This window comes from Tachyglossus aculeatus, chromosome 2 (genome assembly GCF_015852505.1).
Source record: "Tachyglossus aculeatus isolate mTacAcu1 chromosome 2, mTacAcu1.pri, whole genome shotgun sequence".
NCBI lineage: Eukaryota > Metazoa > Chordata > Mammalia > Monotremata > Tachyglossidae > Tachyglossus > Tachyglossus aculeatus.
The window spans coordinates 41,269,556-41,292,438 of record NC_052067.1 but is presented as its reverse complement, the minus strand read 5'-3'; the positions used below and the strand labels follow the sequence as shown (position 1 = coordinate 41,292,438).

Genomic DNA, 22,883 nt, shown 5'->3' with positions numbered 1-22,883 from the left:
GGGACTGTCATTCTAGGTAGGGAGGCTCAAACATGGGTGAATCAACAACGGCAGAGTTAAGTTTAAGCTCCTACTCATATAAGACTTAAGGGTTGAAGTGAGAGAGAGGTCAGAGAGTAGAATTTGCCCTTGATTAGTTGATCCAGTAATGGGCTGGGTTTCACTGAATAGGCCTTCTAGACTGTAAGCTCCTTGCAGGCAGGGAATACGTTTACCAACTCAGTTGCATTGTAGTCTTCCGAGCGCTTAGTACAGTGCTCTGCACACAGTCACAATGACTATGAGCTCATTGTGGTGGGGGAACGTGTCTGCTAACTTGTGTTGTACTGTCCCAAGCACTTTAGTACAGTGCTCTGCACATAGTAAGCGCTCAATAAATAGCATTTGTGATGATTGATGCATAAGCGCTCAGTAAATACCATTGATTGGTAGCGGTGGTAAGCTTTTGGGAAGCAGTGTAGCCTAGTGGATAGAGCACGGCCCTGGGAGTCAGAAGGACCTAGGTTCTAATCCTGGCTCCTCCACTTGTCTGCTGTATGACCTTGGTCAAGTCGCTTCGCCTCTTCGGGCCTCAGTTACCTCGTCTGTAAAATGGGGACTGAGACTGTGAACCCCATGTGAGAAGTGGACTGTGTCCAACCCAAATAGCTTGTATCTACCCCAGCACTTAGTACAGTGCTTGGCACATAGTACGTGTGTATCAAATACCATAAAATATAAAGCCTTGGCGATTCTACCTCATCAGTGATCCCTCACCTGCTCCATAAGCTATTTTCGAATGAGCTACTCGTGCTTATTAATCTGAAGTGATTTGAAAGAGATACTTACGGGGTACTTGAAGGGAACTTAAACATAAACTGAGAAAACGATCATCTCAGGGACCTGGGCCAGGCTGGAGAATAAGAGTTAAATTTGAGAAGCCTGCTCATGACTTTTGCTTCAGATGAGAAGTGTCAGAGACTTAAGGCAAGGCACTTCACTTCTCTGTGCCTCAGTTACCTCATCTGTAAAATGGGGATTAAGACTGTGAGCCCCATGTGGGACTATCTAATTACCTTGTATCTTCCCCAGTGCTTAGAACAGTGCTTGGCACATATCAAGCGCTTAACAAATACCAGGATTATTATTATTAAGGGCCTCCATTTTAAATCGCATCCTCTCAACACGGATAAAAATGGGAACGCTGCCGGAGTCTAGGCCACTCCATAGAAGAAGTTAGCTCATCAAGGTTTGTTTTGCCCTCGTTTTTCAACTCTGTGGTTTTGTATGTTCTCTTTTTCCTGACCAGGTGAATTCCGAGTTCTACACTGGCTGGTTAGATCATTGGGGCCAACCACACTCACAGGTTGGAATCCAAGTCATAGTGAAATCCCTTCAAGATATGCTCGCTCGTGGAGCTAATGTGAACTTGTAAGTGCTGGCTTGGAAGGGGAATCGCTTGAGCATTCTTTGGGAAAGTTTGTGGGCGTTCAACAAAGCATCATCTGTTCTCTCTTTGATTTTTAGGTACATGTTTCTAGGTGGGACCAATTTTGGCTATTGGAATGGTAAGAAGGAATTTGAACAGAAAGCTACTGCTTTATAAGTGATCTAACTTGGATTTTTTACCTGATTTTTTTTTTCTCCCTACGTTTTGTGAGTCGCGGGGTGATTTGATGCGTGATAATTACTGAGTTCTCTAAATTTGAGAGGCATCTGGGAGACTACAACTTGCTCCCTCTGAATTCAACCCGGGTCTTTGCAAGTTATGTCTTGTTTGCAAGATGTTGGATTTCGTGCTTGTTTCTATGCTAACCGTCTTTACACCCATTTCTTAATTGTTTTCCTTTCCACCCAACGTTTAAGTCGTCTCCTCGGCGGGAATCTTATTGATTTGGAACTCAAAGTAAGCTTTTGTGCCTCTTTACACCCATTTCTTAATTATTTTCCTTTCCACCCAACGTTGGTGGGAATCTTATTGGTTTGGAACTTGTCGTCTCAGATTCCCCTGTCAGCTCGTGTCTGTGCACAACTGCATCGTTCAGTTTTATCTGTTTGTCTTCGTTCTTCTCCTCTATTCCTCTTGATTGCCTTGTGGGCAGCTAATGTGTCTCTGAACTCTGTTGAATGTGTCTCTGAACTCTCCCAAGTGCTTAGTGCAGTGCTCTGCACACAGTGAGTGTACGGTAAAAACCACTGATAGATCTTCCTGTGGCTTACGTAACTGTGGTTCTCTCCATTCAAAGACATCTGGGCACACAAAGTGTTTGGTTAACTTGTCCCCGATCCTCCTATGATAATGAATAACTGTGGTATTTGTTAAGCGCTTGCTATGTGCCAGGAACTGTACTAAGCACTGGGGTGGATACAGACAAATCGGGTCCCTTTCCCATGTGGCACTCATAGTCTCAATCCCCATTTTATGAGATAACTGAAGCCCAGAGAAGTTAAGTGACCGACTCAAGGTCACACAGCAGACAAGTGGTTGAGCGGGGATTAGAACTCACAACCTCCTAACTCCCAGGCCTGGGCTCTATCTGCTACGCCGTGCTACTTATATTTCCGAGGCCTGTTTCCTGCTGGAAGTTGCCACTTAGTAGCTTGGCTTCTTTGCGGTATTTTACAAGGACGAATTTTTTTCCCATTGCTTCTGGCATGAAATTGTGAGACGTTCTGTCCCCTAGGTGCCAACACTCCCTACGCGCCCCAGCCCACCAGCTATGATTACGACGCGCCGTTGAGTGAAGCCGGGGATCTGACTGAGAAATACTTTGCTGTGAGGAAAGTAATCGGGATGGTGAGTGATAATCGTATTTGGCGTGAGCGCTTACTATGCGTCAGACGCTGTACTAAGATAATCAGGTCCCACATGGGCTTACAGTCTTACATTCATTCATTCATTCACTCATTCATTCAATCGTATTTATTGAGCGCTTACTGTGTGCAGAGCACCAGACTAAGCGCTTGGGAAGTACAAGTTGGCAACAGTGGGCTCACAGTCTAGAAGGGGGACAGAAAGGAGATTGATTAGAACAGTGCTTTGCATATAGTAGGTGCTTAACAAATACCATCATCATTATTATTATTATTGATTCCCCATTTTACAGATGAGGTAACTGAGGCACAGAGAAGTTCCTTCGTTTAATCATATCTATTGAGCATTTGCTGAGTGCAGAGCACTGGACTAAGCACTTGGGAGATTACAATACAACAACAAACAGTCACATTCCCTGCCCACAGTGGGCTTATAGTCTAGATTGGGGGAGACAGGCAGCAAGGCAAATAAATAAAATTGCGGATATGCACAGAAGTGCTGTGGGGCTGGGAAGGGGGAAGACCAAAGGGAGCAAGAAATTAAATCATCATCATCATCAATCGTATTTATTGAGCGCTTACTGTGTGCAGAGCACCGGACTAAGCACTTGGGAAGTACAAGTTGGCAACAGTGGGCTCACAGTCTAGAAGGGGGACAGAAAGGAGATTGATTAGAACAGTGCTTTGCATATAGTAAGTGCTTAACAAATACCATCATCATTATTATTATTATTGATTCCCCATTTTGCAGATGAGGTAACTGAGGCACAGAGAAGTTCCTTCGTTCAATCATATCTATTGAGCGTTTGCTGAGTGCAGAGCACTGGACTAAGCACTTGGGAGATTACAATACAACAACAAACAGTCACATTCCCTGCCCACAGTGGGCTTATAGTCTAGACTGGGGGGGACAGGCAGCAAGGCAAATAAATAAAATTGCGGATATGCACAGAAGTGCTGTGGGGAAGGGGGAAGAGCAAAGGGAGCAAGAAATTAAATCATCATCATCATCAATCGTATTTATTGAGCGCTTACTATGTGCAGAGCACTGTACTAAGCGCTTGGGAAGTACAAATTGGCAACATATAGAGACAGTCGCTACCCAACAGTGGGCTCACAGTCTAAAAGGGGGAGACAGAGAACAAAACCAAACATACTAACAAAATAAAATAAGTAGAATAGATATGTACAAGTAAAATAAATAAATAAATAGAGTAATAAATATGTACAAACATATATACATATATACAGGTGCTGTGGGGAAGGGAAGGAGGTAAGATGGGGGGGATGGAGAGGGGGACGAGGGGGAGAGGAAGGAAGGGGCTCAGTCTGGGAAGGCCTCCTGGAGGAGGTGAGCTCTCAGCTGACAAGTGGTGGAGCTAGGACTAGAACCCAGGACCTTCCAACTCCCAGGCTTGGGCTGTCTCCACTTGGCCACACTGCTTCTGCTACGACTGACCCTCCTCTCCTCTCTCTTGCCTCCGGCCGGGCATGGTTGGCCCTGATTGTGGCTGGAGTCTCTGGGCTTCTAGGAACCAAGGGAGAAGCAGCGTTGCTTAGTGGATAGAACACAGGCCTGGGAGTTGGAAGAACCTGGGTGCTAATCTCAGCTCTGCCCCTTGCCTCAGTTCTCTCACCTGTAAAATGGGGTTGACACCGTGAGCCCCATCCGGGTTACGGAATTGAGCCTACCTGCAGTCTTAGTTTTGCAAAACCTTCACACTTAGAATAGGCGTAATGAGGTAAGGATGGGATGAAATTCAGATCTGCTAAAGTTTTTTAAAAAGAAACCCAAACTATAAGACAAATCAACTTTTATTCTTTTTTTATAGTATTTGTTAAGTGCTTACTATGTACCAGGTGGTGTATAATTCTGTTTATTCTGATGGTATTGACACCTGTCTGCTTGTTTTGTTTTGTTGTCTGTCTCCCCCTTCTAGACTGTAAGCCCGTTGTTGGGTAGGAACCATCTCTATATGTTGCTGATTTGTACTTCCCAAGCGCTTAGTACAGTGCTCTGCACACAGTAAGTGCTCAATAAGTACGATTGAATGAATTTCTTATGCACTAAGGCTACAGGATTGAGTCTGTCTCTAGGCTGTAAGCCTATTGTGGGCAGGGATTGTCTCTATTGCTGAATGGTACTTTCCAAGCGCTTAGGACAGGACTCTGCACACAGTGAGGCGCTCGATAAATACGACTGAATGAGTGAATGTCTCCCCCTTTAGACTGTATGCTTGTTGTGGGCAGGAAACGTGCCTGCTAATTCTGTTGTATTCTCCTAAGTGCTCTGCAATCCTCTATGCGCAATCAGCACTCAATAAATATGAGGAAAGTGAGGCACAGAGAAATCGGCTTCAGCGAGTTCAGCTTTTGCCATTATATTGATTCTAACTTTGTCTTTGGGGATGTCATTCATTCATTCATTCAATCATATTTATTGAGCGCTTACTGTGTGCAGAGCACTGTACTAAGTGCTTGAATTTGGCAACATCTAGAGACGTCCTGTTGCAGCAGGTGATTGTAAAGCAGGTGAGAAGTTGAGGTTGGTGAGACATGGATAAGAGGTGATAGCTGAAACCAGCATGGCTTAGTGGATAGAGCGCGGGCCTGGGTGTGAAGACAGAACCTGAGTACAAACCCCTGCTCCCCCGCTTGTCTGCTGTGGACCTTGGGCAAGTCACTTCACTTCTCTGTGCCTCAGTTCCCTCCTTGCAAAATGGGGATTAAGACTGAGCCCCAAGTCCCTGTATCTTTGTACCTATCCAGCCCTTAGTACGGCTCCTGGCATGTAGTAAAATGCTTAACAAATACCACTAAAAAAGTCCCCCGAGAGATGAACACATTTAGCCATTCAAGGGTGAACTTGATGAGAAGCAGCAACGCCCTACGGTCTAAAATACTTTCAAGGAGACACCTCCAAGGTGTTATTTAGTGGTGCGTGTTTCCACCCTTGGTGAAAGTTTAAAAACACGAGAAAACCAACTGGATGTTTGCATAGGTGAATGTAGTAGGAGATGGGGGTTGGGGGAGATTGAAAAGCTAGCTCATTTGAGCACCTAGAAGGTGTTTGTTAGTCATCTGCTGCCTTCCACTGGCTCTTTATTCCGATTTGCATTTCTCTTTGCGGGTCTGGAACCCGGCCCTCGGTTTGCCATATTTACGTTAACGAGACCCCCATCTTCCGCCGTTCTCAGGAAGCAGCCGAGTGCCTTCGGGCTCGTTGCCGTGTAGGGTGCGAGCCGTTTCCTTCAAAATGCCTTCTCAGATAAGATACTGGGGAGAACCCCAGTTTCTGCCTCCTGGCTTTGGACCTAGATCGTTTGGGCAAACTCCAAAGATCTCATTTTTAAACCCATTTGGTCTGAAAGCTGATTTTTAAAAAATAATTTGTGGGTGTTAGTGCATGTTGAGAATTCTGCTAAGCACTGACATTGATGCAACTGGGTTGGACGTAGTCCTTGTCCTACTTGGAGCTTCCGATCGGAGAGAGAGGGAGAGCAAGGATTTCGTATCCCTTTTCGGATCAATCAGTGGTATTTGTTGAGCGCTTACTGTGTGCAAAGTACGGTAGTAAGCACTTGGGAGAGCACAATCCACCATTCATTCATTCATTCAATCGTATTTATTGAGCGCTTACTGTGTGCAGAGCACTGTACTAAGCGCTTGGGAAGTACAAGTTGGCAACATAGTTGGTAGACACGTTCCCTGACTACAGTGAGCTAAGGTGGGATGAGTTGGTATTTCCCCTCTTTCCCTAAAACAGAGTTGACCCAGATTTACTTCCTGCTACCTTTACGTGGGCTACATTGCAGTGTAACACAGAGTTCAGTGGTATTCAATCAGTCATATTTATTGAGCGCTTACTGTGTGCAGAGCACTGTACTAAGCACTTGGGAAGTACAAGTTGGCAACATATAGAGACAGTCCCTACCCAACAGTGGGCTCACAGTCTAAAACACACTCACTAAAACTATAATAGGAGGAGGGTGGGTTGTCTAAGCACTTAGTACAGTGCTCTGCCCACGGTAAGCGCTCAATAAATACGATTGAATGAAGTGGGGTGCAGAGGGGAGAGTCATGTGACCGCCTTTAGATACATATATTCCAATTAACATTTTTCTTTTGGGTTGTTTCTTTTCTTGGAACTTTGTCTTGTGTTTAGCGGGAGCAGGGTACACAGATTTGGGAGGGAGTATCAGGAGGGGAAATTAAGGCATAGGATGACTCCAATGCTGCCTCTCCTTCCATTATTATGGAGAAGCAGCATAGCTTAGTGGAAAGAGCACGGGCTCTGGAGCCGCAGGATTTGGGTTCTAATCCCAGCTCCGCCACTTGTCAGCTGTGTGATCTTGGGCAAGCTGCTTAACTTCTCTGTGCCTCAGTCACCTCATCTGTAAAATGGGGATTAAGAGTGTGAGCCCCACATGGGACAACCTGATGACCTTGTAGCTACCCCAGCGCTTAGAACAGTGCTTGCACATAATAAGCAATTAATAGTAATAAGCATATTATTCATTCACTCATTCATTCAATCATATTTATTGAGCGCTTACTGTGTGCAGAGCACTGTACTAAGTGCTTGGGAAGTACAAGTTGGCAACATATAGAGACAGTCCCTACCCAACTGCGGGCTCACAGTCTAGAAGGGGGAGACAGACAATGAAACAGAACATATTAACAGAATAAAATAAATAGAATAAATAGGTACAAATAAAATAAATAAGTAAATAGAGTAATAAATATGTACAAACATATATACATATATACAGGTGCTGTGGGGAGGGGAAGGAGGTAAGGCAGGGGGATGGGGAGGGGGAAGGGGGGAGAGGAAGGAGGGGGCTCAGTCTTAATAATATTAATAGTATTATTATTATTATTATTATTGTTCAGTCAGTCAGTCATATTTATTGAGTGCTTACTATGTGCAGAGCACTGTACTAAGCGCTTGGGAAGTACAAGTTGGCAACATATAGAGACGGTCCCTACCCAACAGTGGGCTCACAATCTAGAAGAGAGAGACAGACAACAAAACAAAACATATTAACAAAATAAAATAAATAGGATAAATATGTACAAATAAAATAGAGTAATAAATATGTACAAACATATATACATATATACAGGTGCTGTGGGGAGGAGAAGGAGGTAAGGTGGGGGGATGAGGAGGGGGAGGAGGGGGAGAGGAAGGAGGGGGCTCAGTCTTAATAATATTAATATTATTATTATTATTATTATTATTATTATCAGCAGTGGCACATAAAAAATGTTGATAGAGGGCACTTCTTTTTTGTGTAATTGTTAGTGGGTAAAGCACGGGCCTGGGAGCTAGAGGACCTCGGGTTGTTGTCATTTTTTTTTTAATGGCACTTGTTATGCGCTTACCATGTGCCAGACACTGTTCTAAGTGCTAGGGTAGATAATCAGATTGCACACAGTCCCTGTCCCCCAGTCTCACAGTCTTAATCCCCATTTTACAGATGAAGTAACTGAGGCACAGAGAAGCCGTGACTTGCCTAAGGTCACACAGTAGAGAAGTGGTGGAGTCGGTATCAGAACCCAGGTCCTCTAACTCCCAGGCTCGTGCTTTAACCACTATTGATTGATTGATTGATAGGCTATGCTGCTTCCCATCAGGAATAAGTAGGACTTTTGGCTGCTTCTCTTCTGTTTTATGTGCGTTTGCCTTGGTAGAGAATCTCCACTTGGAAATATGTACAAATAAAATAAATAGAGTAATAAATCCATACAAACATATATACATATATACAGGTGCTGTGGGGAGGGGAAGGAGGTAAGGCGGGGGGATGGGGAGGGGGAGGAGGGGAAGAGGAAGGAGGAGGCTCAGTCTTAATAATATTAATAATAATATTATTATTATTATTCATTCATTCACTCAATCGTATTTATTGAGCACTTACTGTGTGCAGAGCACTGTACTAAGCACATGGGATGTTCAAGTTGGCAACATATAGAGACGGTCCCTACCCAACAGCGGGCTCACAGTCTAAAGGGGGGAGACAGACAACAAAACAAGATGTATTAACAAAATAAAATAAATAGAATAAATATGTACAAATAAAATAAAGAAATAGAGTAATAAATATGTACAAACATATATACATATATACAGGTGCCGTGGGGAGGGGAAGGAGGTAAGGCGGGGGGGATGGGGAGGGGGAAAATCATGGAGATGCCGGGGGTCGAACCCGGGGCCTCATACACGCGAAGCATGCGCTCTACCACTGAGCTCCATCCCCTCTTAGATTAGAACCCAGGCCCTGTAACTCCAAGGCTTATGCTCATTCCATTAAGCCACACAGTTTCCCTTCAAAAAGTCAGAGGGATGTTATGGCTCTCGCTGGTGTGCGTTTTTTTCTTTTGTTTTTTGAAAAGCTGCTTCTTGGGACGCAGTAATCTTATTGAGTGCTTACTCTGTGCAGACCACTGTGCTCAGTGCCTGGGAGAGTACAATAGAGAAAATGGAAACGGTTCTTTACCTCAAGGAACTTTCAATCTAGCAGGGGAGACCCACACTAAAAAATAAATTACAGGGCATGATCCCTGCCCCCAAGGAGCTTATAATATAGCAAGCAAGAAAGATAATAAAAGATAAATTACATTTAGAGGAAGCAACCAAGGATAAACATTCATACGTAAGAAGCAGAGCGGCCTAGCTGAAAGCACAGACCTTGGTTCTAATCCCCACTCCCCTACTTGTCTGCTGGGTGACCTTGGGCAAGTCACTTCAGTTCTCTGTGCCTCAGTTGCCTCATTTGTAAAATGGGGATTAAAGCTGTGAGGCATGCGCTGCGTCCAGTGTGATTATCATGTAACTACCTCAGCTATTAGTACAGTGACTGGCATTTGGTAAGTGCTTAATATATGCCATTTTTAAAAAAGGAAAGTGCTGTGGGGAGAGGGGTTGGAGTGAGCATGTAGTACTTAAGGAATGAGGACTCCAACAGGTAGGCGATGCAGTAGAGTAGGGAGAAATTAAAGTATCCTCCCTCCTGGATAACTGATCTTGGGAAGATCCCCAAGGAACAATGGTGGAAAGGAATGCTCTTCCCCTCTCTCCACCTTTGCCGGGGTTGATTGTTAGCCAGTTATTCGTTTGTATTTAGTGAGTGCTTACTGTGCACAGGACACTGTACTAAGCACTTGGAAGAGTACAATATAACAACAAACAGACACATCCCCTGCTCACAACAAGCTTGCAGTGTAGAGATCGCCCAAGGTCACCATCACTCCTTCCATGCGTCATCCCAGTGGACGAGAACGGGGATCGAAGAACCCTGCCATCCCCAAATTCCAGGTGCCCGGGAGATGGATCGCCAAGAATCGAGAAGTGGTTTCCGCCAGGCCCTTCTTTGGCTCATTCCACCTCGTCCGGTAAGGACGAGGTCATTCAGAGAGGACCGGATTACTGGTCCAGAGCAGAGCAGACTCTCTGGGGAGAGCAGACGAAGCAATTCTCTGTGTTTGTCTAGGTGGCAAGTCCCACCCCGTAGGACAGGCCAGGAAGCCGTGTTTAACAGCGAGTGGCTCCAGACAGTCATTTGCCTAATGAACGTCTGAGATGGTGCGGAGCTTTTTCATCTGCGCTTCCTAAAGATCACTCTTTGGTGTGGGCAAAAAGCCATCCAGACTTGGTTAACACTTTTTTTTTTCATTTCTTTTTCTTTGTCTAGGAATGTATATACCTTGAGGTGGCTGGCTGAAACTGATTTCATTAGGCAACTGATAGTTTCCTTTCAAGTTGACGGTTGTCACCGAACAGAATGGTTTAGAATGGGTGAAACATTAGTAAATTCACAACTGTGGGTCTTGGGTTTTTTGTTTGTGTTTTTTTTTTTTTTTGGTTTGGTGTTTTTAAATCCAAGTTGCAGCAGCCCAATTTTTGAGGATTTTCATCCTGGTTCTGTGATAGAAGGTAGAAATTTTAAAATGCCAATCTTGTTGGAGGCTGAATTCTCAAGAGTCCCAGGCTTAGGCTGTCTGATCAAACGGCAAAAGCAGCGAGGTTATTTTCTTTCCTTCCCATAGTGGGACAACTGTCCTTTTTGATAGGTGCCAAGGAGACAAGGGAGGGGAACCAAGGAAATAATTCCTCCCCCACTCTTCATCCAGCTGATTGTCGGCTTTTTTTAATATACATTATGTTTTTAAGCACTTACTCTATGCCAGGCACTGGACTAGTCGCTGGGGTAGATAACAGATGATCAGGTTGGACACAGTCCCTGTCTGATGTGCGACTCAGTCTTAATCCTCATTTTACAGAGGAGGAAACTGAGGCCCAGTGAAGTGACTTGACCAAGGTCACACAGCAGCGAATGCAGGGCCTTCTGACTTCCACGCATGTGCAGCTGGGCCATGTTGCTTTTAACCTTCAAAGTGCTGGCTCCTCAAGGGGTAACTGGGAGCAGAGGTAGCTTCCAATGCATATTTCTGGGAATCCATGTTCTAAAACATAGCTTCGAGACCCTCGGCGGTTGTTCGTATACCCGAGTTTTGAAGCCGCCATTAAATTTGAGGGGCTTGGATCTGACCGCCTTAAACTGAAACGGGCTTTATGTGGTTTCGACGAGAAGCATCATGGCATAGCGAATAGAGCACGGGCCCGGGAATCAGAAGGTCACGGGGCTAATCCCGGCTCAGCCGCTTGTCTGCCGTGTGGCCTTGGGCAAGCCACTTCAACTTCTCTGTGCTTACCTCATCTGTGAAATGGGGATTGAGAGGTGAGCCCTATGTGGGACAGAGAATATGTCCAACCTGATTTGCTTGTATTCACCCTAGCGCCTAGTACAGTGCCTGACCCATAGTAAGCACTTAACGAATGCCACAGTTACTATTATATTATTATTTGGTGATCATTTGTCTGCTTTTCCTATGGAAGACCAGTCAGAGGAAGAGGGTGAACTACTGTGGCCCCCAAATGCTTGCCCTCTTGAGTTTGCTGATTGTTAGGGGAGTTGATTGTTGCTGCCTCCTCTTTGTACCTCTTTCCTTCTTTCCCTTCCAACCCTTCTTTCTTTGCTTATCCCTTTCCCACTAATCCCTACTAATCTGTGCTGTGGGGGGCTGCAGTGTTCATCCAGTTTTTTTTTTTTAATGTTATTTCTGCGCTTACTGTATGTCATCCACTGTTCTAAGCACTGGGATAGTTACAGGTTAATTAGGGTGTACGCAGTCTCTGTCCTGCATGGGGCTCACAGTTTAAGTAGGAGGGAGAAAAGGTATTTAATTGATATTGATTACATAGCAATATAAATGGATATTTATATCATTATAGATCAATATAATAGATATATAATATATATCAATCAATATATCAAATTTATATTATTTGATTATTATAAAATTATATATCAATATAAATTGATTAAAGGTATTGATGAGAAGCAGGGTGGCTCAGTGGAAAGGGCACAGGCTTGGGGGTCAGAGGTTATGGGTTCTAATCTCGGCTCCCCCACATGTCTGCTGTGTGACCTAGGGCAAGTAACTTCTGAGCCTCGGTTACTTTATCTGTAAAATGGGGATTAAGACTTTGAGCCCCACGTGCTACAACATGATCACCTTGTATCCCCTCTGGTGCTTAGAACAGTGCTTTGCACATAGTAAGCGCTTAACAAATGCCATCATCATCATGATGATGATTAATGACCATTTTACAGTTTTTTTAAAAAACAATCATTCGTTCATTTAATCATATTTATTGAGCACTTACTATGTGCAGAGTGCTGTACCAAGTGCTTGGAAAGTACAGTATAGCAATAGAGAGAGACAGTCCCTGCCCACAACGGGCTTACAATCTAGATGGAGGGGGCATAAGTGCTTACTTCTTAAAACTCCAGACTCAACATTTTGGACCCCTCTTGCACCTTTACAGTGGCCCAGTGGCTACTCCTCCATCCTAATCCTCTACCTTTCTGCTGTCTTCGACATGTGGACCACCCCCTTCTTCTGAAAACCTCATGTGGCCTTGGTTTCACCGCTCTGTCCTCCTGTTTCTCCTTCTAGCTCTCTGACCGACCACTCCTCAGTCCCTTTTGCGGGATCCCCCTTCTGCCTCTCACCCTCTAAAAATGGGGGTCCCTCCAGGCCCAGCTCTGGGTCCCCTTATGTTGTTTTTCTACACCCCCTCCCTCAGAGAACTCATTCTCTCCCACAGCTTCCACTACTGTCTCTACGAGGATGATTCCCAAATGGACTGCTCCAGCCCTGACTTCTGCATTCTCATATTTTCTCCGGCCACCGGGACCTCTCTACTTGAATGTCCCATCAACACCTGCAATTTCTAAAACAGAGCACCTAATCTTTCCACCCAAACCCTGTCTTTCTCATGGCACTACCACCCTCCCAATTTCACAAGCCCTTACTCTTAGACTGTGAGCCCCATATGGGAAAGGGACCGTGTCCACCCCGATTATCATGTATCTATCCTAGTGCCCAACGCGGTGTTTGGCTTATAATAAGCACTTAATAAGTACCATTAAACAAAACAACAACAAAAAACCTTGGCATTATCCTCAAATCACTTCTTTCCTTCAACCTACACATTCATTCTGTCATGAGATCCTGTGTGTTCTATTGTCACAATCCGTCTTTCCTCTCCATCCAGACTGCCTCCGCATTGATCCCAGAACTCATTTCCCACCTTGATTTCTGCATGAGCTTCCTCATTAACGTCCTTGCATCCTGTCTGTCGCCTCTCCAATCCATACTTCACTCTGCCTGCCAGATCATTTATCTGAAAAATCATTCAGTCCATGTTTCCCCACTCCTCAAGAACCTCCAGTGGTTGCCCTTTCACCTCCACATCAGACAGAAGCACTTTACCATTGCTTAAGACGCTCAGTCCGCTCTCTCCCTCCTGCTTAACTTCATTGATTTACTGCGACAACCTCCACACTCCAATCCTCTAGCACCAATGTACCTCGATCTCAGCCATCCTGCCACTTACCTACATCTTGCCCTCGGGACGGGAATTCCCTTGCCCACCATCATTTTTTTTTAAATGGTAGTTAAGCCCTTACTATGTTCCAGGCACTATACTAAGCGCTGGAGTAAATACAAGCTAATCAGGTTGGACACAGTCCATGCTCCACATGGAGCTCACAGTTTACAGATAAGGTAACGGAGGCCTGGAGAGGTGAAGTGACTTGTCCAAGGTCACACAGCAGACAAGTGATGGAGCCAGGCCCTTGTTTTATCCACTAAAACTTCTCTGGTGTTAAATGGTATTTTTTTTTTTACTCCGTGCAAACAATTTGGTTTTGCTGTTGACTATTGTTTTTCCTCTCTCTTGCAGTATGAACACATACCAGATGATCCTATCCCACCAACCACACCTAAATTTGCATATGGAAAAGTTGTCCTGAGGAAGGTGAGTGTCAGTGAGTGTGTGTGTGTGTTTGTGTGGGCATGCATTTAGCACACAAGAAGGTAAAATTGAAGGGTGCAAGAGTTTACTGATGAGGCTTCTTCTGATAAATTGACACTTTCTTCTCGGGGGGATGGCATTTAGGAAATTTTAAGAAGCTAAACTATTAAAACCAACCAAAGGGAACTCTTTTTTTTTTTCCATTGGCACTTCTGGGTTTGGTATATGACACATTGTAGGGGAAAAAAAACCTGAAGCAGCTGTCAAACTTCCACCCATATCACCCACAAGAAATCAGGTGAAAATAGAAAAAAAAATGCTTCTAATTGGAAACCTAGACAAGAATCACAAAATCTTAAAATAGCACCTTGGCAAACTTTTTCTTTTTTTCTTTTCTTCACCAAAAGATCAATTATACTATAATTGCATAACCTTTCCAGCCCTGGCTGCCGCTGAGTTCTGAATGCCTTGAACATGTGCAATATTTTCCATGTCGCAGCACAAATCAGATAGGACATGTATGTTATATTCTAGAAGGTCTGTGGCTTCTGAAACTATTCTGAATCATTGATTTAACCCTCTTCACCCCCCTCCCCCGGGGCAAAAAAACCAAAACATTTTTGATCAGATGGCTTTTTCTGCGGCATGTGTCCGGGGCTGCCTCTGTGTTGTTGAATGCGAAAGACTGTGCTGACACACCTTTCCTGCGGAATCAGTAGTTTTATATTGCATAAAGGAGAAAATAGCCTGTTCATTGTATTTTGGGGAACTGTAATTCTGAACCGAACTAACTTTCTTAAAGCTCCAAAGTTAGCAAAATAACTGTCAAAAGTACATGGGAGCCTGAATCAGAGGAGACGGGACTTGCCCTCTCACCCTGGTTGAATAATAATTTTGCTGAAGGAAATACTACTAATAATAATTGTGGTATTTATGCTTGCTATGCTTCAAGCTCTCGTCTAAGTCCCCCTTCTAGACTGTGAGCCCGTTGTTGCATAAAGGAGAAAATTGGGTAGGGACCGTCTCTATATGTTGCCAACTTGTACTTCCTAAGCGCTTAGTACAGTGCTGTGCACACAGTAAGCGCTCAATAAATATGATTGAATGAATGAATGTAGTAATCAAGTCAGACACAGTCCCTGTCACACATGGGGCTCACAGTCCAAGTGGGAAAATAGGGGTAGAGTCCCCATTTTACAGATGAGGAGACTGAGTTACAGAGAAGTGACTTGCCCAAAGTCACACAGCAGGCAAGAGATGGAGTCAGGATTAGAACCCTCATCCTCTGACTTCCAGGCATGTGCTCTTTCTGCCGTTCTTCTGAAATTAAAGTCCCATTAAAAATTCATTCTTTCACGGTCCTGGCACTATTTAAGCCTTCCCCGCTAAATTGGCAGACTCTTACAAGATTATTGTTGTTTATTTTATGAGAGCAGAGATGAGAGTTAAACCAGGTAGCAGCATAAACATTTTCATGAGTCTTACAGTTTTGTGGCTGAGGTTTTTTGTTTTTTTTGTAGGCTTACTACTAATATTACCAGACCCTTGCAAAAGAGAAACCTCTCTGAGCCCACTGTTGGGTAGGGACCGTCTCTATATGTTGCCAACTTGTACTTCCCAAGCGCTTAGTACAGTGCTCTGCACACAGTAAGCGCTCAATAAATATGATTCAATGAATGAATGTTTCTTTTCCATCAGGTTAGATATTTAGAGTTTCTGTTGTAGGCACTAAACAGAAGTCTGTTTTTTTTTTTTCTTCAGTTAAACACAGTGGTGGAGCTTCTTGAAGTTCTTTGTCCTCCTGGGCCAGTGAAAAGCAAGTATCCCTTGACATTTGTCCAAGTGAAACAGGTAGGCTATTGGAACATTTTAATTTTTGGCTTGTTGAATCCTTACTAAACTTGGAAATTTAAAATGGGTATCAGTTGGGTTAACCACGGACTATTTAATCACAGCCTTTAGATTTTGTTGTTGTTGTTGTTGTTTCAGAAAAAATACTTCCCGATTCATTTGTCCGTTTTCATCTTGTTAATTTTTAAATCTCACATGGGAGACTCTATGGAAAGTGCTCGTTTCTACTCCAAACTCACCCTGTTGGCTGAAGAGTGTGTGGGACGTAGATCTGGAAGAGGGTCTTTGAACTTGTGCAAATTTTCCCTTCCAGAAGGATTTACTTATTCAAATTGAAAGCAAGTGATTAAATACTAAAGTGTAAAAGGCTGAACCCTAGCTGGAATTCAGCAGGAAATATAATCTTGTCTCTGTCACGCACGTTTCCATTTGCCTAAATTCAGGAGCAAATTTGGTCCCGCATGCCGGTGGCCTACTAGACAGTGCAGGGGCTTGGGAGTCAGAAGGACCTGGGTTCCAATCCCTGCTCTGCCACTTGTCTGCTGTGTGACCTTGGGCAGGTCACTTGGCTTCTCTGGGCCTCAATTCCCTCATCTGTGAAATGGGGATTAAGACTGTGAGCCCTGTGGGGGACAGGGACTGTGTCCAACCTAATTATCTTGTATAGACTCCAGTGCTTAGAACAGTGCCTGGCACAGAGTCAGTGCTTAAAAAGCGCCACAATTATTATTATTATTGTTATTATTAAGGGCACGAGATGAGGGGAACGGTCTCCAATCAGTCAATGGGGTTTATTGAGTGCTTTCTATTTGCAGAGCACAATACTAAGCACTTGGGAGAGTGCAGTACAGTAGAATTACTCATTCGTTCATTCAATCATATTTATTGAGCACTTACTATGTGCAGAACACTGTACTAAGCGCTTGGAAAGCACAATTCGGTAACAGAGAGAGACAATTCCTACCCAACAACGGGCTCACAGTCTAGAAGTGCAGGGGGAGAGAAAACGAAACAAAACAATTGATTAGCAGACAGGTTCCTTGCCCATTATGGGAGCACAGTGATTAAGGCCTTGCATTTGCACTCAGTCTCTCTCTGTCTCTTTCTCTCTCTGTGTCTCTCTCTCTCTCTCCCTCTCTCTCCTTCTCCCCGTGAGTTTCAGCTCTAGGCCTGCTTCGCAGGGCCTGCTTGATTGCCTCATAACAAGGGACCCAAGTACTGTCAAGGCAAGCATATCACTTATCCTCTTCTCTTTGTTCCTTCCTCCTATCTTCAGGTAGAGTAGTATATCACCCAAAGACAGGAGGAAGCTACCCCTTTTAGCAAGTTAGAACCCCTGGCCTTGCTTATCAGTGGTATTTGATCACTTGGAGAACAAAGCAGGTCTGGGTCTGGAGAGGAAATCACCCAATGGAAATTGTTCTTCCACACCATAATGAGTTAACAGTCTAGAGTCTCCAGCATTGGGAGCCTGGGGGGATCCATCTTGTAGAAATCCATGAGCCCTGTTGCCGTCTTTCTTGATTCCTTCCAAAGGACTACCCAGTGGAGAGTGGCTGCCTCATGGGATTTAGAAAGAATTCCTTGGCTTTAGCTAATTCTGAGCCCCAGCAGATGTTTAGCCAGGTTCCAGGGAAAGCCCTTGAACCTGGATTCCGCTCCTCCAGAGTTTTTCAGTGTCCAGATCTTTCCGAGTCATTGTTGCAGGTCTGGTTGATCTGGATCTCTTCCTTGCCAAAATTCCATCCCGTGGTAGATTCTTCCATAGGAAGCCTGGAAATGCTAGGTATCGTAATAATAACTGTGGTATTCGCTAAGTGCTAAGCACTGTCCTAAGCGCCAGGGGTAGACACAACATAATCAGGTCCCACATGGGGCTCACAGTCTAAGCAGAAGCGGGGATTGGGTGTTGAATCCCCATTTTGTAGATGAGGCACAGGGAGTCAATCAGTTGTATTTATTGAATTTGTACTGTGTGGAACACTCTACTAAGTACTTGGGAGAGTACAATATAACACACATTTCCTGCCCACCATGAGCTTAAAAGTGAAATGACTTGCCCAAGGTTACACAACAAACAAGTGGCAGAGCTGGGATTGGAAGAATCCAGGTCCTCTGACTCCCTATCCTGGGCTTTTTTCACTAGGCCGTATTACTTCACAGCGGTAAGTGGTCAATCATAGTATTAGTAATTGTGGTTTTAAGCCCTTAATTTGTACCAGGCACTGTACTGAGCACTAGGGTGGATGCAAGATAATCAGATAGGATTCCAGTCCCTGGCCCACATGGGGGAAGGACACACTGGGGATGGAGAAGGGTCTCATAGGGGTCTAAAACATTGGTCTGGTCCCCCTGTTGTGAGCCTCTTCTGGCCCTCTTGAGCAGAGCCCCTCAAATGCAATATTGGAGGGCAATTAGGACCACCTACCCTCCTGGCGGGAGGGATCATGAAGGAGCCCCCTGCAATTCAATCATATTGATTGAGCGCTTACTGTGTTCAAAGCACTGTACTGGGTACTTGAGAGAGTACAGTATAACAACAGACAAGTTCCTGCCCACAACGAGCTCACAGTCTAGAGGGAAGTCACCGACAGGGACTAAACAGGCCAAGAAGGTCACTGGACATGAGCTTGCTCACAGTCCATGAGCAGCGGGAGGGCTTCAGCCATCAGGCAGGAGACCCTCCCCCAACTCAAACCATTCATAAACGAGGGGCACCCGAGTCTGCCCAAATTTGGAGGGCGTACGGGAGGAGGAGGCATCGACTTAAGGCATCCTAATCCTTCAGTATTGAAAGTCCTCTTAATAGAGGTGACCTGATAGATGCCATGTAATCCCATTGCGGAAAAGCAGAATTCCATTTCCAGAGAAGCAGAAAGCATGGTGGAAATAACACCTTCCTATTTCCAGGTAGAGATGGGCCCCGAATCCCGAAATCTGAGTCATGGAGTTTTACTACAGTGCAGTTCCCCAGCTAGTGTAGGTGGTTCTTGACAGGCGAGGGTTCAAACACTAGTACTTTGAGCAGTCAGTTCCTTTTCCCTTCACCACAAGCAGTTAAGGGGCTTCCCCTTCTAGGCAGTCAGGCAGTCAGTTGTATTTCTTGAGCGCTTTCCGTGTGCAGAGCTCTGAACTGAGGGCTTGGGAGGGTATAACATAACAATATAACAGACGTGTTCCTTGCCCACGCCGAGCCAAGGACTCATTTATCACTAATCCCATTCTTGAAAAAAAAATTGGTTAGGTGCTTTCGTTGGTGTTTTTATATGGATACTGCTAGCACTAAGTAAAACAAAGAAATTAGCAACAGGAAAGGTGGATTAGGAGCCGACGTTTGGGGCCGCATGGGAGGGGGTGTAGTGTTCGGTCTTTGGAGGTTTCTTTTTTTGTTTTGTTTTATTTTAAAGCATCTTCCGGCTCTCTTTGGTTCCACTGGCAATCCTTAAACTTCTCAGGAGGGTTGAGAGCAGGCTAGAGGGGGAGATGGCTCAGAGCTACTATATTTTCCATACATTAAAGCTCACTCTACCCAATGCAGGTGTACCTGTTGGGAAGAATTTTCCACCAAAAAAAGAGAGAGAGAGAGAGAGTCTGGGAGCACAGGTGGGGGTGGGGTGTGTGTGTGTGTGTGTGTGTGTGTATGTGTGTCTTTGTGTAGAGTATGGACCAATACTATATTGGGCACTGAGCTAATGTTAGCTGGAACTGCATTGTATGTATGAACTTTTTAAGGTTTTTTTTGGGGGGGTTGGCCTGCTCCTGCTCCTTTGGACCCCTGGATTGGGCTCAGAACAGTCCACAGGGGCCCAGGGCTCCTACCTAGTGGGTATCGATCATATTTAGTGATTGACAATACCTGTCCCCCCTCCCACTTGGGCCGTGAGCCCCATGTGGGACAGGAACTGTTTCTGGCCTGATTGTCGCGTATCTACCGCAGTGCTTGGCATATCAGTGCTTAACAAATATTATTATTATCATTGTTGAACATTTACTCCATGCTGCACTAGATTGCTAGTTTCTTGAGGGCAGGGATCTTGCCTATCAACTCTGTTGTACTCTCCCAAAGTGCTTAGAACAGTGTTCTGCACAGAGTAAGGGCTCAAATGCCAGCAATTGACTGCGGAGTACCATGTAGTTAGCACTTGGGAGAGTACAATAGAGCAAAAAAACACAATCTGTGTCCTTAAGGAGTGTACACTCTAGTGGATCAAGAAGTTTATGTAACTAAGCCCCAGCTCAAGGATTCTGTTAAATTTGACTAGTGTCTATTTCCACTCTGGCTCCTAGTTTTGTGCATATATTATTAGGAAGAGCAGCACAAATACTGTCAGCAGAGTTATGAGGTATCCTTGTTTCCAATATAAATTAACCCTAATTGGCCTTTCTCCTCATTTTATTTCTGGCATTTGTTATGTGCTTACTATGTGCCAGTTACTGTACTAAGTGCTAGTTAGTACATTTCATAATTACCCTCATTTCATAATTCACCTTCAAATAAATAAAAGTTGACTATCAACACGTATGGTGCCTCTTACTGAGTTTTCGAGCAATCATCATTTTCCACCCCTGCAGGTCTGATACTTTCACAATTTACGTTCTAACCGAGATTTTCCTCCTTCTCTTTCTCTAGTATTTTGGATTTGTATTATACCGAACCACACTGCCTAGAAACTGTGAACAGGTGCCGCTTTCTTCCCCCTTCAATGGAGTCCATGACCGAGCTTACGTGACTGTGGAAGGGGTAAGAAAGAGCTATCTCTTTGATGGGCAAAGATTTTTTGCGCCTGTTACATTGACATCAGGAGAAGAGTGTTTTTTCTGTCTGTCCTGGGCTAAGCAAATCAGTGGTATTGAGTTGCGGAAAGTTAAACATCAGTGGCTTGTAAGACCTCTGGCCTGACCTTCCTGGTGGTTGTAAACATGAAAAAACATCATGCCCGTAGATTTCTGTTAAGAAATCTTAGCTGGAACATGTGAATAATTTTCATTTACAGTAATGGCTCAAGTTGGGGGTTGAAATGGAGTAGCTAGAAAGCTGACTTAAAAAATGCAGGAAACTCGAAAGAATTGTTTTCTTTCTTTTAAAAGAATTTACTAATCTGATACATCAATTTGAGACTCTTGGCGTTTCCATTTTCTTTCCAAGTAATGAGCAGCAAGATTTTCTTTAGTTCAGAGAAGGGTTGCTTTGAACTTTCTTAGTGATTCACTTCTTTCCTACGTAAATGAGAAGGATTGCAAATTTAGCGATATTCTTTTCTTGGTACGTGGTCTCCAGCTAATGTTAAAATGTTCTTTTTTATCAGTCAATCTATCCATGGTATTTTCCGGTCCCTTTAGGACCATACTTGGAAGCCCTTATTCAAGGAGCCAGAAGCAGTCGATCAGTGGTATTTATTGAGCGCTAACTATGTGCAGAACACTGAACTAAGGGCTTGGGAGAGTACAATGCAAGATAATTAACAAACACGCTCCCTGCCCATAACGGGTTACTGTATAGAGAGAAGGCCTGGTGGGATTTTATTTATGACATTCCAGCAGTGACTCTGTTTAATATGTTTCCATCGAAGTCTGCACCTTCACCAGTGACAAGTAAGTTCTTCAGTTTTACCCCACTGCTGATCAAAGGATCTGTTTCATGAGAAAGTTGACCTGTGGGGAGTTTTAAACAGGGCAAGAGTTCCAAAGCACTTTTTAAGCATTTTGACAGCCTTATTAACTATGACTTTTCTCTCTCCGTACCCCCGCTTCTCCCCACCCCACCCAGTGAAATACTGAAATACTTCCAATTGCTTTGACTGGAACCTCTGTGAAAAACCAAAGAGTGCATGTTACTGCATGGTCTAAACTTCTGGGTGCAGATTTCTCTGAAATAAGAAGTCCAGGTGCTAACGTAAAGAATAAAATCCCAGCCAGATTTTTGGCCCCAAATCTCTTTATGACTTTTCACCTTTTTTGTTTTTCCCTCAAATGCTATTTCATTCATTCATTCAATCATATTTATTGAGTGCTTACTGTGTGCAGAACACTGTACTAAGCGCTTGGGAAGTACAAGTTATTTGTTAAGCATGTGTCAGGCACTGTACTAAGCGCTGGAATAGATAAAAGATAATCAGCTGGACACAGTCCGTGTCCCATATTGGACTCCCGGTTTTATTCCCCACTTTATAGATGAGGGAACTGAGGCTCAGAGAAGTGAAGTGACTTGCTCAAGGTCACACAACCCAGGTGCTTCTGACCCCCAAGCCTGTGCTGTATCCACTAGACCACACTGTTTCATTTGAATAGAAGTTTTGTAATGGCACAAACCACAAGCGTTATGATTTAGTACTGTTTAGTAAGAAGACACCTAGCAGTTCTGGACCCCTGAGACCTTTAGCGGTGTAGGTCTGGATGTTGGTCTTGGTGACGGAATGGAGTGACACTGAGAGGAGGATGAGAATTCTCCTGGCGTCTGTCTCACTGAAACCATTTCTTTGGAAATCGGCATTCAAAAATATTGCAATTTGAAAGCCCGATCGTTGGATCGTTGTCCAAGACTGAACTCCTTGTCTTCCCTCCCAAACCCTGCCCTCTCCCTGACTTTCCCATCACTGTTGACGGCACTACCGTCCTTCCCGTCTCACAGGCCCGCAACCTTGGTGTCATCCTCGACTCCGCTCTCTTGTTCACCCCTCACATCCAAGCCGTCACCAAAACCTGCCGGTCTCAGCTCCACAACATTGCCAAGATCCGCCCTTTCCTCTCCATCCAAACCGCTACCCTGCTCATTCAAGCTCTCATCCTATCCCGTCTGGACTACTGTATCAGCCACCTGTCCGATCTCCCGTCCTCGTGTCTCTCCCCACTTCAA

The 22,883-nt window shown here is 44.4% G+C and overlaps 1 protein-coding gene and 1 non-coding gene across 2 annotated transcripts in view; one reads left to right on the top strand and one right to left on the bottom strand.

Moving 5' to 3' along the window:
* Positions 1 to 22,883, top strand: part of GLB1 (galactosidase beta 1) — a 94,974-nt gene that overhangs the window by 45,306 nt on the left and 26,785 nt on the right. The window contains exons 8-13 of the mRNA XM_038759822.1: positions 1,289 to 1,410; positions 1,507 to 1,547; positions 2,664 to 2,776; positions 14,108 to 14,182; positions 15,941 to 16,030; positions 20,661 to 20,771. Coding sequence (XP_038615750.1) covers positions 1,289 to 1,410; positions 1,507 to 1,547; positions 2,664 to 2,776; positions 14,108 to 14,182; positions 15,941 to 16,030; positions 20,661 to 20,771 — 552 coding nt within the window. The remainder of the gene's footprint in view (positions 1 to 1,288; positions 1,411 to 1,506; positions 1,548 to 2,663; positions 2,777 to 14,107; positions 14,183 to 15,940; positions 16,031 to 20,660; positions 20,772 to 22,883) is intronic.
* TRNAA-CGC lies at positions 8,982 to 9,053 on the bottom strand. The gene has a single exon. It is a non-coding gene; the product is annotated as a tRNA-Ala (tRNA).